At 40.0% G+C, this 14,556-nt stretch overlaps 1 protein-coding gene across 1 annotated transcript in view; it reads left to right on the forward strand.

Annotated features, from left to right (window-relative positions):
* The first annotated feature begins 4,821 nt into the window (after positions 1–4,821).
* znf608 (zinc finger protein 608) overlaps positions 4,822–14,556 on the forward strand; it is a 60,055-nt gene continuing 50,320 nt past the window's right edge. Inside the window, exon 1 of the mRNA XM_034117641.1 lies at positions 4,822–5,852. Coding sequence (XP_033973532.1) covers positions 4,923–5,852 — 930 coding nt within the window. The 5' untranslated portion in view covers positions 4,822–4,922. The remainder of the gene's footprint in view (positions 5,853–14,556) is intronic.

Consider the following 14,556-nt stretch of genomic DNA (forward strand, 5'->3'; position numbering starts at 1 on the left):
AAACCGTGCAAACGTGCTAAAGCGGCCCAAAACTTAATTAAGAGAAATGTGCTGCACTTTCAAAATTGATGTCAATTTAAAAACATAAATGTGCCAAAACACATGCAAATTATAAATATCTTCACCAACTGCACAACAGTTGGCGGGATTTAGAAAACATTCACCAACTTAGCGAAACATGTGCAGTGTTACTAAAAGTGCTGCATAAAGCAAGCGCTGAAAACACAAAAGGATGCAAATAAAAAAAGGCTGCAAGAAGATCAAAACTAAATGGAAATGGGGACACCAAAAAGTGATGCACACAGCTGGGACCGGAGTTTTTGTTGACGTTCGGGGGTTAGAGTTAGGCAACTATCACTCCTAAAGTGTTCGTTTTATTGTCTTATTTTAACAATGCGATCGCATGATTCCTTCTGATATTTTTTCAGATCTGCTGTAAGCTAACTAGCTAATAGTTAACCTACTGTAGTCATTTCTAAACTATACTGACAAAACACTAACAATCATGAAGCAGACTAACTCTGCCTACAGTGACAGTTGGTCAACTTAATCCCCGAACGTCAACAAGCGCTCTGGTCCCAGCTGTGTGCAGCTGTTTTGTGTTCCTGTTGTGTTCGAGCTTCTTGCAGCGCTTTTTTATTTGCAGTGTTTTGTATTTGCAGTGTTTCTGAAAGTGCAGCTTGTTCTCCAAATCTAAGTGTTTTGAGCCAATGTAACACTTCCATACCTCACTTTGTAAATGATGTGTGAATCAACAGTTGGTGGTTTTGATGGTGATTTTTATTCTGGAATCATTGTTTGAACACCTAATGTGTGGAGCTTTCAGAAGTATTTTCGTCTCAATTCGGTTTTAGAGTTTTGGTACTTTCAAACAGAGACAATTGGTGGGTAAGGTACTGAAATAATAATAATAATAAACTTACACAGAAATAAAATGGTTATAAGTCCTGCATTCAAAATCGAACTTATGCAGTTAAGTATCAGCATTAAAGTATACTCAAAATACCAAAAGTAAAATCATGGGGAATGGTGTTTGGATTATTAATAATAATACATGTTATTTATATAGCACTTTTCCTGGTGCTCAAAGTGCTTAAAATTGATGCATTAACGTGTTCATCATCGTGTCGCGGCTGGCAGAGGAGGAACTCTTTGAACTACTTTACGTACCGTGCTGCTTGTAAACTTTCCCCCACAAGACAATAAAGACTTATCTTATCTTTCCCTATAATAATATTACATCATCATTATGCTTAGGCTCTGCTGCTGACCCAGTGTCTCAGCGCTCTCTATTTGTTGATTCTTTTTTGCACTAATAATCTGAATCTGAAGGGTAACTGACGTTATCACATAAATACAATGAAAAACAAATGATATTTTGCATCTGATATGTAATGGTGCAGAGGTTTAAGGTATAGCAGAACATGTGATTACTCAAGAACATTAAAGGGGCCCTATTTTGCTCATTTTCAGGTTTCATATTTGTATGTTGTGCCTCTACTGTGACATGTTGACATGCTTTAATGTTCAAAAAGGTCTTTATTTAAAAAAACGTTATTTACCCTACACATAATTCCAACTTTCACCTTTAGACTAAGCTGAGCATACAAACAACCCTTAGAAAAAGAGTACTAGATAAAAGTGCCCGGCCAGATTTGTATCAGATGTTTGTTTTGTCGTTGGGTCAATTTCTCTACAGACTGACAAACTGGTACCCAACATGCTGCACTTTGGAATACAGTGTTGAGTTGTTTTCAAATTCTGAGTTGTATTATTTTCCACTTTGCTGAATCATCATTCTTTCATTTTTTTCTAATTTCCTTCATTCTATTTTTTATGATTGGATGAGTATAATATTTGTACACAATAATTAGTTGTCATTAGTTTTCTGTGTTTCAATTATTTATTAATTTGATTACTTTTAATCTAAGCTCCAAATTCTAAGAAGATTTATTGGATCTCCTATGTTCTGCTCTATTAAGGTTTGCATTTTGTGTTTATTTAAGTAAGGGGGACGGGTGTTATTTTTTCAATAATGTCCGCCTCATTGCACAACATACCTTACTTAACAATGACAATTGACCAATCAATATTGAGTATTCAACTAAGCCGTGTAATAATGTACAACAAATACGATTGAATGCATTACCAAGCCAGTGCTGGATAATTGAATTCCAACTCCTTTGGAAATAAGGTTGAGGGAAAATAATTCACTTTAGCTGCTTGTGTTGACTCGTATTTAGATTGAGTGACTTGAATCAGTCTCCTGCATGCTGGGTAATCAGAGACCTTTGAAACTCAAACACAAGCTGTACCAACTGCAGCTCAGGGCTTGCTGACAAAAACATGGACATGTTTGTCTAACAGGATATTTGCTGACACTGCTGTTTTAACGTTTCTTTAAAATTATTTCTCGCTGATGCTGTAAACGGAAATGCTTTATTTTAGACAATATTGCAGCGTAGACAAAAACAACATTTGTTTAGCTATAACAAAAGAGATCTCCACTGATTTCACCTATCACAGTCAGTGTTTACTAGCGTTAAAGAGTAATACTGCATGTGTGAAAAAAGTTTTATAAAGTGATGTTTGTGATGTTTAATACATGTCCTCAAGTAATTTCCCTTGAGAAAGTGTCTGTTGTAAAGGAAGACGTTTGAAAATGCAACAAAACTGGAGGTATGGTTCTTTAAAAGAAAAATCGAGACTCAGCTGGCCATTCATTTCTACTGCATACTAGAGGCTCCAAGCTACATTAGCCCCTGCTAGCATTACACACCTAAATGGGCTGTTGATGTTCAAGTAAGGTGGACGCCAGGTTAAGGCAAGAAGAAGGTTTTCAAGTATTTAAAGTTAAAAAAGAACACAAAATTCAACACTCATTCAAAAAACATCTGCTGTAAGAAATACAATGTCCAGTCCTTCATTGTGAGACCAATTCAAATGTAACTTGCTGTTTGAAGTAACTGGTATGGATGAAAAGGAAACAGATCCACCTACAGGTTTTATAGACACTAAAAATGAATGTTATCTTACCGAGGATGCCCAGTGGATTTGGATGAAGAGTGGGAAGATGTTGGCATTGTGCTCTTCCTTTTAAATCAGAAAGAATCGTACACTGCAGTTCTCCATTGCAGAATCACCATCTGAAACGTTATGTTTTTTGATACATTTTCTGTCAGTGCTGGCTTTTTCCTTCAAATATATATGTTGTTGTTCCCAAATGACACGCCTCCTGGAACATGCAGTATATGTCTGACTGTGCCTATCTGTACGTTGGCCCTGTTTGTTTTGACAACTGTGATATAATGTGGACATTTCGCTGAACCCCCTTCCTCTTACTGTCCATAATCTCTTATCAGTGATTCGGCTCAATGATAAGCTTACTGGATTTTGTGCTCTCACTGCAAAACATTTCTTTACATGTTAAAAGAGCCCTCCAAAAGCTGCAGGTATGTGTCTAATTTAAACAGTGGTGGAATACTCAGTACTTTACTTGAGTACAATTTTGACATGCCAAGAGTATTCCAATTATCTGCCACTTTATGCTTCTGCATCTCAGTAGTGAACACTGTCAATTTCTATTTTCATTATAAACTATAAAGTACACTATGTATCATATATATATACAATATACTAATTTATGATGCAATATCAATCTTACCAGTAGTCAAACCCCTTTAGAAAACGCTCCTACCTAGTGATGTTTGGTGAAAAAAAACGGATTAAAATGTTTTTTAAATGATCATACAACTTTTAAAGGAGCCATTCTGCAAAATGAGAAATGTTTATATGCTTTTGGGACATTTTGCTCCTCCCATTACGGTCTATTTTAGAGAAAGCTGCAAGACGTGTGGTGTTATTTTGTTAAAGTCAACGTTTACATTTTTTCACTGTATATTGTTATCAAGAACTCTGGGCTCCTGGTGCATTTATATAGCAACATCTTTTAAATCAAAATGTTGTAGATTTCCCCCGATTTTTAAATGGCTTTTAGATAAGCTGCCCTACACAATGTTTATGTGTGTTCCATACATTGTTTGGGGCATTGACTGCACACTTTAATAATATATATTCAATGCACTTTATACCAAAAATCATTAGGCTCCTGACAGCATAATGATCCATGTACATTTATGAAGTATGAGAACAAATGTGGAGATAATTAATCAAATATTATTGTCTAGTTTCAAGTTGCCAAAATACCAGAATAAGAACAATGTGAACACAGTAGGTTGTTATAGGAATGTATTTGCAGAGAAACTAAGTCCTATTGACTAAGACTATTGTATGATGTTTCAAACATATCAAGTAGACAGCGCCCCTTGTGACCAATCAGTGCAACTGTAATGCTCCAGAAAACAGCAGCTGATTGGAAGCATCAGTCCATTAGATTTGGTGGACATCCATTCAGTTACACCTGAGTTTGAAGACTAAAGCAAACACTGCATCGCCCCCCTGTGGTCAACCACTGTCATGTTCTGACAGGAATCGACATATATTTTCTTCTTAAATCAATGTGTCTCTTGTGACACTTTCGCCAACCTATTACTCAGGGTGCAGAGAAATAAACACTTCCAGAATATTGGCTTAGGCTATATATTTTTTAATTTGTCAACTAAAAGGACAAGTGTGAATGATTTCTGGGACGTGATTTTACTTTCTTTGGGTGTTTTATTATAGTGTATAGCCCATGTGTAAAAAAACGTTTTTTTTATGTAGGCTATTATAAGTGGACTAAAACACCCAGCCAGAGCTGTCATTCAGTAGGTGTAGTTAGTGGTGGAGCAGGCCGGATCCAGCAGCCTATAACAGGGCTGTGCTCACCTACAGCTCGGTGCTCTGCAACACTGCGGCGGGCTGACAATGACTTGAATGCTGATTATTGTGAAGATCGACAAAGGACACGAGGAGAGGAGGATATGAACCGTTTCCTGAGAGCTGGGGAGAATGGAGGGTTGCTGACGGACTGCAGGGAGCTGTCACCCAACCACACCGCCTCCTCCTCCACCTCCTCCTCCATCTCCATCACCTCCGCCTCCTCCAGCGCTCCTGGCTCAGCCGACAGACACGCGGCCTTGCCCTCGCTCCAGACCCGGGGACCTGTCGGCGGTGGCGGCGGCGGAGGCGGCAGTGGCGGGTCGGAGCCGAGGAGATCCGCGCTTAGACGCAGCCGAGCCGGTCGGGAGGGACGAGAGGAACCGGAGGCGGCAGATCACTCAGCGGCTGCCGTGGCGGTGTGCGGCGGCGGCGAGGTGTGTGTCGGGCTCGGTAAGCAGCAGCAGCAGCAGCAGCGTAGGGAGGCTCAAGGACGGAGCGGCGGTGGAGAAGGTGCGGAGATGATTTCAGCGGTCAGCAGAGACACTGACGGCAGTGGCGGGAGCGGCATCATCAACAACAACAACGGCGTCTCCGAAGTGACCACGGCCTCCTCTGCGACATGCGCCAAAGGCAAGGAGGAGAGAAAGGGGAAAAACATGATCCGGGGCTGGAAGAGGGAGAGAGACAGGGAGAGGGACACTGCCGCTCCTCCAGCCCGGACGAGGAAGGAGAAGCCCGGCGATGGCTCGTCTCCTCCTCCCTCCCTCTTCCTCCCGTCGTCCGCCCTGCCCGATCATCATCTGTGCCGCGACGGCCCCGGACACTGCCACTGCGCCGCGCCGGACTCCAGGACCATGGGAGATAATAGCAACATTAGCAACGTAAACAATAACAATATTAGCGGGATTAACGGCGGAGGTGCTGCCAATAAAACAGCGCTGGATTGTGTTAAAAGCGGCGGAGGCGCTATTGTTGTCAGGCGGCAGCATGACGACACGCCGGCGGCCAAGAAACACAGAGGAGCCGAGAAGGTAAGCATCTCTTATTGTCTAGAGGCCAATAATAACACCAACACAAACACATCAGATGTCACCTCACACCTGCAGCTTCTTTACATGAAACACACACAGGGCAGATTAGAAGATGGGAAACATTAAGATAAAAGGAGAGAAATTAAATATGTTGGACATTCAGAGCACACAGTGAGATGCAGGTGTGAGGAGGCCACAAAGAAGCCTGTACAGCAGACACCCAGCAGCAATGTTTAAAGGGATGGAGTTTATGGAGGGATGGCTGCCTGCCTGCCACATTATATGTATTTCCTTTTGTTGTTGCCCAGCTGGTGTCATTGTCTCCCTGGCTGTCTGCTGATATTTAACATACTGATGTAAAGAGATGAGATTTTTTGTTTCTTCTTTTTTTGGAGGGGAGATGAAGAGAGAAGGAGGAGGAGGGAAGCAGCAGCAGTTTGTCCTCCATCTCCATCCCTCTCTCCCCCCTCCTCCTTTCAGTACCATTGCATCCAGTCCTCCTTGTGTTTGCTGGATATTAAAGGAGAGAGCAACTATTTTACATGTGCAGCAGCAACTAAGCAAATGTACGAAGGAACAAAAATGAGCCTCTTCCGCAAATCCTCCTTTTTGTTGAGTCTGCACAGGCTAAATTAATTTGTGAAATTACGCGGGATGTCAAAATAAATCAGGTGTAAGAGCGTGGATCAAAATGTTTTAAAATAAGACACACAAACTGCAGCTTGACAGGTAGGACTGGAGAGGCTTAAGCCCTTCAGAGCTCTGTTTTCCAGTGATGTAAGGGTCTAACAGGGATGTCACCACTTGTGAAATTATTTTCGGCTTTAAATAAGTCATCCGCAGGAGAGACAACGATGGAGGAAGATGGGTGGAGAGAGGTGAAGTGGGGAAAGAGATGTTTAATAGAGAGGGAGGAATCGGACGTGACAGCAGAGGACACAGGCTGAAAGAGTCTGAAAGGGAGAGAAAAAAAGAAACAGATGGAGGATGTCCAGAAGGAGGGTTTTTTTGTTCTTTTTTTGTAGATGCAAGATTAGACGAGGCAGGAAAAACCCAAAGCTTCCTCCCTGCTGCTGGCAGATGCCGCTGACAGGAGGAACGCTGGCCTGCCCTGGCTGCTTTGTTTATTTGTTGATCTGAAGGATTCCCATTCGGCTGTGAAACACACACACACACACACACACACACACACACACACACACACACACACACACACACACACACACACACACACACACACACACACACACACACATGAGCTGCGTAGTGACTCTTATTAATTCCCTGTCAACAGAAATCTGGGATGCACTGAAGAGTCTTAGTGTCCTGTGACAGTTATAGTGGCGCTCCAGAGGCAATTAACACCTATAAATGATACACACAGAGAATAATCTTGAGTTTAAAATGTAAAGATTTGAATACTGAATGTTGGCTAAAACAACGGCTGGCTGAAAACATAAATAATAGACAAACAGACGCTTTTTCCTGTGTCAATAGAAATGCTTTTCAGACATTGTTGGATGATGGTTTCAAACACCATCAAATCCAGAAACGTTTAATTGAATACCATGGTCAGATTATTTTCCCTATATTTGATCAGATACTTCTTTTTTAAATGATATTGTTTGGCTAAAATAGAACTCAGATACAGGTGAGTTGGGCTTATTGAAAAAGAACAGTTTTAGAATAAACAACACGTTTATATAGCTCAAAGGAAGGTTTAAAAAAAATAAAAAAATGAGATAAAGATGTTTCTGTACCTCTACCAAAAGTCTGTTTGTGCCCACAGCAGTATGAAAACTGAGAAATGGTACTCAAAATGAAACTGCATTTATAAAATCTGACATGGAAAATGGATAAGCCTTAAAAATGCTTTTTGAACAAAACATTGTGTTGATGTTTGAAAGACTTTCCAAAGTTTCTACCGTTTTACCTTTCGTGGCGGTACAATCCCAGGGTATTAAGATGAACAGACATCGTATCACATCAAATGTATAACATCTTGTATAGAACAGACTGTAGTTACCAGATAAGTATGATCTCAATCATTTGTTTGAACCCTTTAATAACATTACTAGCAACAACTTTTGTGGTCATGTTGGTCAAATCTCATATCTGTCAGAGAAGCCAAATAGGAAGTAATAATAATTCATTGTATTTATTTTAGAGTTTTCCAAGTGCTCAAAGCTCTTTACATTACATATTAGACATGTAATACATTGAATTCTGTGGACAATACCCACAGGAGCAATTTAGGGTCGAGTGTCTTGCCCAAGGACACAACGGCATGTTGTGGGAAACATCACATCCTCCACCCTGATCCTCAACACCGGAGCCCCTCAAGGCTGCGTGCTCAGCCCTCTCCTCTACTCCCTGTTCACTCACGACTGCGTGGCCACACACAGCTCCAACACCATCGTGAAGTTTGCTGACGACACGACCGCCAGCGGCCAGATCACTGACGGCGACGAGACGGCGTACAGAGAGGAGGTCGAAAAACTGATATCTTGGTGCCAGGATAACAACCTGCATCTCAACGTCAGCAAAACCAAGGAGCTGATTGTGGATTACAGGAAGCAGCAGAGAGAGGGACACGCCCCCATCGCCATCAATGGGACTACGGTGGAGAGAGTCAGCAGCTTCAGGTTCCTCGCTGTCCACATCACTGAGGACCTGACATGGACTCTTCACACCACCACCATCACCAAGAAAGCTCGATAGCGGCTCTTCTTCCTCCGCAGGCTGAGGAGGTTCAACATGGACTCCAGGACACTCTGCACCTTCTACAGGTGCACCATAGAGAGTATCCTGACTGGCTGCATCACGGCCTGGTACGGCAGCTGCACCGTCCTCAATCGTAAGGCCTTACAGAGGGTGGTGAAAACTGCACAGAACATCACCAGGACGGAGCTGCCATCCATGGAGGACCTTTACTCCCAGAGGCTCAGGAAGAAATCCCTCCGGATTATAAAAGACCCCCATCACCCCAGCCACAAACTGTTCTGTCTGCTGCCGTGGCTACCGCAGCATCCGGACTAAAACCACCAGATTCAGAGACAGCTTCATCCCACAGGCCATAAGACTGTTAAACACCTGAACTGCTGAAGCAACATCTGTTAAACACCTGAACTGTTGAAACAACATCCATAATATTCATCTGGCTGCTACTTTAAAATTATTTATCTATTTACCTAATAAATTGTGGTTACCTTGGTTGGTTATTGGCTAATGACTACACAAAATCGTTATGACATCATAAAGTGGGCAACAAATCTGATCAGTTCATTTTCAGACAGGTTTTTATATGAGTATATAAAAGTGAGTGAATCTTTGTTCCTGAAATGTTCAGAATCTCTTTACACAGAGGGGACACATGTTGATGTATAAAAGACATGAAAAAGTGGATTTTGCATAATAGGTGACCTTTAACAATTACAAGTAAGGCACTGACAAACAACCGATGTCAAAACTGTCAGATAGGCTACTGACAGTTGCCATTGAATACTTCAAGTCTTAGTTTACTGACTCTTTGTCCAGATATTTCTTGGTTTTATTCGTAACCTTACTCATTTTAGTATTAGTTTTATAATAGAAGTTCTTGTACAGCTGCTTGTGATGAGATGATAAAGCACTGCTGTTTGTGCAGTTCATCTTATTATTTTAAAGAGATGAGCTGTTATTGTATGAATTGGTATATAAAACCTTAACAGAATCCTGTCAGAAATATGGCACATATATTTCTTCTAAAGAAAGACTTCAACTGCAGATGATTGTTGATGTAGAATTGTTTTTAGGATAAATATACCATCCAGTTGCAATATCAATACAATAATAGCTTCAACACAAAGTTCCACATTAGCTGACTTGTTCTGTTCCAAGGCAAATTCATGTTTATATCTGTAACAAAATTGTAGGAAATAAAAAACAGATAAATACCTCAAGTTAAATTCCATCTTTAGATGGTTTTAAAAATATTTCTGTTAAATCAAAAATCTAAATGTGTATCTTATATACACCATTCTCATTTTCATGGACATGTCTGCCAGAACAGCTAAAGTTTTAAACTGGACCTTAATGTAATGTAGATGGTGTTGTTGGTATTAGTTGCACCCATGATTAACAAGTTAAATGTCTGCTTAAATGTATCAGGAGATGTTTAAATAATTTCTTCTTGCATTTCTTCTTACTTTTTAAGTAATTTGTCTGATCCACTGTTCTCTCCATCAGCCAGACATCAACATGACTCTTCCTACAGCTGAACGCACTTCTAGCTACGCTGTCATCGTGGTCTTTGCTTCTGATTTTGAAAAATCTAAGTATGATTGCTTAAACAGCACAGTTCTTTTCACTCTATCCTCCTTCTCTAACTCCTTATATCTGGACTCTCTTTTAACCCACATGCAAACTGAGTTGCGGTTGATTGAGGTTATAAAGTTCGGCATTAAAAAAAAACGTAAAAGTCAAATGCCGTAAAGGTCAAAATAAAGTTAAAGAGACACCCATGCATCTTGAATCAAACACTGCAGTTTCCATGATACAGTTTTAGACCTTTTTGGACGATTGAACTGAATCAACCCAAATCACATACAAGAGTGGAGATTTAAAGATGCATTCAAATTGAACAGTATTTTGAATTAAATAGTTATATACCCCTATTATTAGAGAGAGGCATCACAAATATTGTACAGAGGTTGTTGTGTGCTTAGTTAAAAGTGAAAGTGATTTGGGTTGACACAATGGGCGTTTCAGCTGTGTTTTTCTGTCTGTCCCATGCACATCTTTTACAGCGGTTGAACTGATTGCATATATTAGCTGTAAAGCTATTTTGTTCCATTTAATGTGGAAAATGATGGTAATTGCGTAGGTGACCTTCACTTATTACTGTGCCTGTTCCATGGACTATTTGAAAATTGGACGTAGTTATCGAGAGTTCACCCATTGGTTTCTGAAAAGCCTCCGTGTAGCTTGGTTACCAATGTCCCTATCTTGGCAGTAACTACTACACCTTATCCATGTAGTAAACCATGTATGCTGTATTTCATGGCACTCCATCTAAAAGTAGTAGAGATATTTCTGTCTGGACCAAAGTGGTGGATCAACTAACCATCATGGCTATCAGCTGTAGATATATAGCCATACCATACAAACTGTCCCATTTAAAGATCTTTAGTGACGGCTGAAATGATCAAAATTCCATTTCATTTCTGACCCGGCCTTTGTTGACAGATATAAAAAGCAGTTCTGCGGCTGCTAAAGCTCAGACTGTCATCTGCATGACAATGAGATGCACTTGGGTTGTTCTGTGAATGACAGAGCCTGCTCTGCTATCACTTCCTGTCTGTCAAAGTGGATCCCTGCAGGCTGCATAAAGATGAATCAACAAACACAACTCCTGCTTCTGATGTATTTGATTGGTTTACCTTGAATTCTGATCACCTCGCAGGAGCGTTAACATGCACGTTAATATCCGGGTATACCTGAGGAATTTGGAGTGATTCTAACAGCATATGCTGTTTACTGTAACGGCAGACGGCTGAGATGTTATGAAACCTCGCCAGTCATCACGATTGATTTGGTGGAGCTTTTAACATAGTTTGCTCATACTCGGTTTCCATGGCGACAAGGACCGTTTTTAGTTTGGTTAAAGAGGGTTGTGATTGGGGTGTGATGTCGCATTGAAACTGCTGATCCCGAGGGAGCGAGCATCGGGACGAAGAAGAACACACGTTTCATTTCGAAATACAATTGTATTAGAAGCCAAATGTACTAAAAGTTCCAAAAAGAAAAGTAGCCCTCCAATGATGAAAAAGGCCACCTTGTTTTAGGATTTTCTTTCATTGGATTTACGTTTTGGGTGTATCAAAATCATGGGGCGTAAACAAAAATGTCTCTCTTAAAGTAACACAGAGCTATACAGGGCATAAGTGCTGCATTCATGTGTTCCCAAGTGGGATCATTCATTTGAACACCCCCTCAAGCTGGTGCAATAGAAATCAATGTATCGTTTAATCATTATGAGAAATAAAATACAACAGTTTTACTGTCCATGTTGTTACCACATAACCAATTAAAGATCATGAATATTAAAACATTCACAAGTCGAGAAATGGGCTATCTAAGGAGCTTCTGAAATCTATGCTGCCCGAGTGCCATAACACTGTTGTCGACTTTGTCTTGACCAATCTGTGATAAACTGTTCACTGTCGTCCTTTCATTAAAACAAGAATTTGGCAAAAAAACTATAATAATCAAACACTAACCAGGTATGATCATTGTACATTTAAGAGGGATATAAAGTGCTTTACATATGCAATCAAAAAGCATCAGAATGACATGCCAAACAATAAGAAATAAAAAAGCAGAACACAAATTAAAATCAATGGAATACATTTAAAAATATGTTGCAGTTCTCTGCTTAAAACACAATGCCATCATATTAATTACATCCATTCAGGCATGGTATTTATTGCATATCAGGTTAGGAAGGTGCATCTGCTAACACTTCACTATCTGCACATTTGGAATATAACACAAAGACAATCAGGATATGAAAATGATTTTGTCTTTGTGTTGGTGAGCTAACAGTCTGTGAACAACAGCCTGGAGCTTCACTTCCTGATAACACATTTTTCTCACTAACAATTTTGAGGATTTAGTGCCAGTGGGCCAGAGCTCCCCCGAATTGCATAGCAGAGAAAAAAAACTACTTTTAATTACAGCATCTTCGTAACAGATTCATAAAATATGAATTAAAAGAAACACCCCAAGTGTTTTTATGCATTTAATACAACATTTCTATTCCAATTGGTTTCAAAAATATATTTTAACTTTCAACACAGATGTCGATTTTGTCACTAGTAAAGTTTCTTTCTACAAATGCATCAGCCTGTAAAGGATGAAAGTGTAGAGCAGCCGTACCATTTGAATACACCTTGCTCATGTTCACAGTGTTACACTTACAAAGTGTTAATGACGCTGAAAAGAAAAAGAACAAAAACGCGTTAATGATACTATTCAATTCAACATATATTGTCCCAGTGGGAAAGAAAACTGAAATATTAAAATAATTATTTTCAGCTTAGAATATTCTTATTGTAAATGAATTATTGAAGTATTATTAAACAAGTACATGCATGAAAGTATAATCAAGAGAACAATAAAATGCATTATTGTTTATGTTCATTATAAGGTTTTTTATCTTTTGATCCCTGGCAGGATTTAAGTATGGGTCTGTCCTTTTTTTGCCATCATCAGACAAAGGTCACCTGTCCTCAGGATCACATGTCCAGTCTGCACCTGATAATAATCAGCACTTTGATGTTGTTTATCCTTCCATTTTCAAAGAATATTGTCTGCAGCGGATCTCAGCCATGCTTCGCTTTGGTCAGACAGTTACCTAACAGCCAGCCAGTCAGACGTCTTCCCAAATACACTCATCACATTTTTCTAAAGGCACAAAATGTCTGCTGCTGACTCTGGATGTGAATTTCTAAACGGGGACAAACCAACTGGGGATCTGACTGATGTCTGCGAAGATGTCAAGTCTGACATGTGCGAAGACATTTACATCTGTTAAACTGTGAGTCATATCCACAATCATTTTAGCAAGGAATGAGTTTCTGTTTTTTTAAGAGGTTTGTACCTCTCTGTATAAAACCATGACAAATACCAACAGTCCAAGTTGTAAAGCTAAAAGTATTTTTTAGAAGGAAAGATAAATCACCAGAAGAAGGCAGACAGGAAGTAAACACTAACAGGAACACGGTATGGGCTCTGGCAGTGTTTGAGGACTTGTTAGTGGAAAATAAAATGTGAACAGACTCGGACAGTTACAGAATAACTCGATCAGTGCTGCCGTCTTTTTAAGTTATGTTGCTGTTGCCGCAGTTTCAGCCGTTGGTAGGCCATGGAACGGAGTATTATTTTCTTAGCGGAAGCAATACGATAATTTATAAGTCAATCAAATCATTTTCAATTAATATTGGGAGTCAAGTCATTCGTTTATTTAGTAGGTGGCGGGATAATGTGCAACAACGTTTACCAAGTAAGGGATATCGTGCAGAAAGGCAGTCATTATTGAAAAAAGAACATCATGGAGTAAACTAAAAACAAAAACTTCCAATACATTTGACTCAAACAGAACAACATCTTGAGGTTTAGGCAACAGAACTATTTGCCTATTACGCAAGGATCGTCATTTAGGTTGGTGATAAACTGCGTGAAAGTATGAGAAAAACCTATTTTGTGTAGCAGGCCCCTTACGACCCATATTTAAAACGGCCATATCATCTGATAGTATTCCAATGGGGGGGGGGGGGGGGGGGGATCAATTCCTTGGCCACTTGATCGCAGTGGAACAAGCTGTTAACAGAACACTGACATGTCATCACCTCAATGTGATACATTATTATTCAGGTTTGAGGTAAAGGGATTGTTTTGCAGCACTAAACGTAGGAGCTGGATCTATGGTGATCATTGTGGAATCATTGATTTGGCAATAAATAATATGACAAGTACTATGCCAAACACTGTGCAAGGACTGATGAAGAACCAGTGTTTTCCTAGACTTTCTCTTTTGTATCTGTTATAATTGGCTGTGCAGTGGTTTGGTGTCTGATTCAAGGATCTCTTTCAGCCTGCTCTCGGTTGCATTTGTTCCACATTTTCTGCCTGGGTGGTCGGAAGATGCCTTGGGTTGTGATTG

This window comes from Trematomus bernacchii, unplaced genomic scaffold (genome assembly GCF_902827165.1).
Source record: "Trematomus bernacchii unplaced genomic scaffold, fTreBer1.1, whole genome shotgun sequence".
Lineage (NCBI taxonomy): Eukaryota > Metazoa > Chordata > Actinopteri > Perciformes > Nototheniidae > Trematomus > Trematomus bernacchii.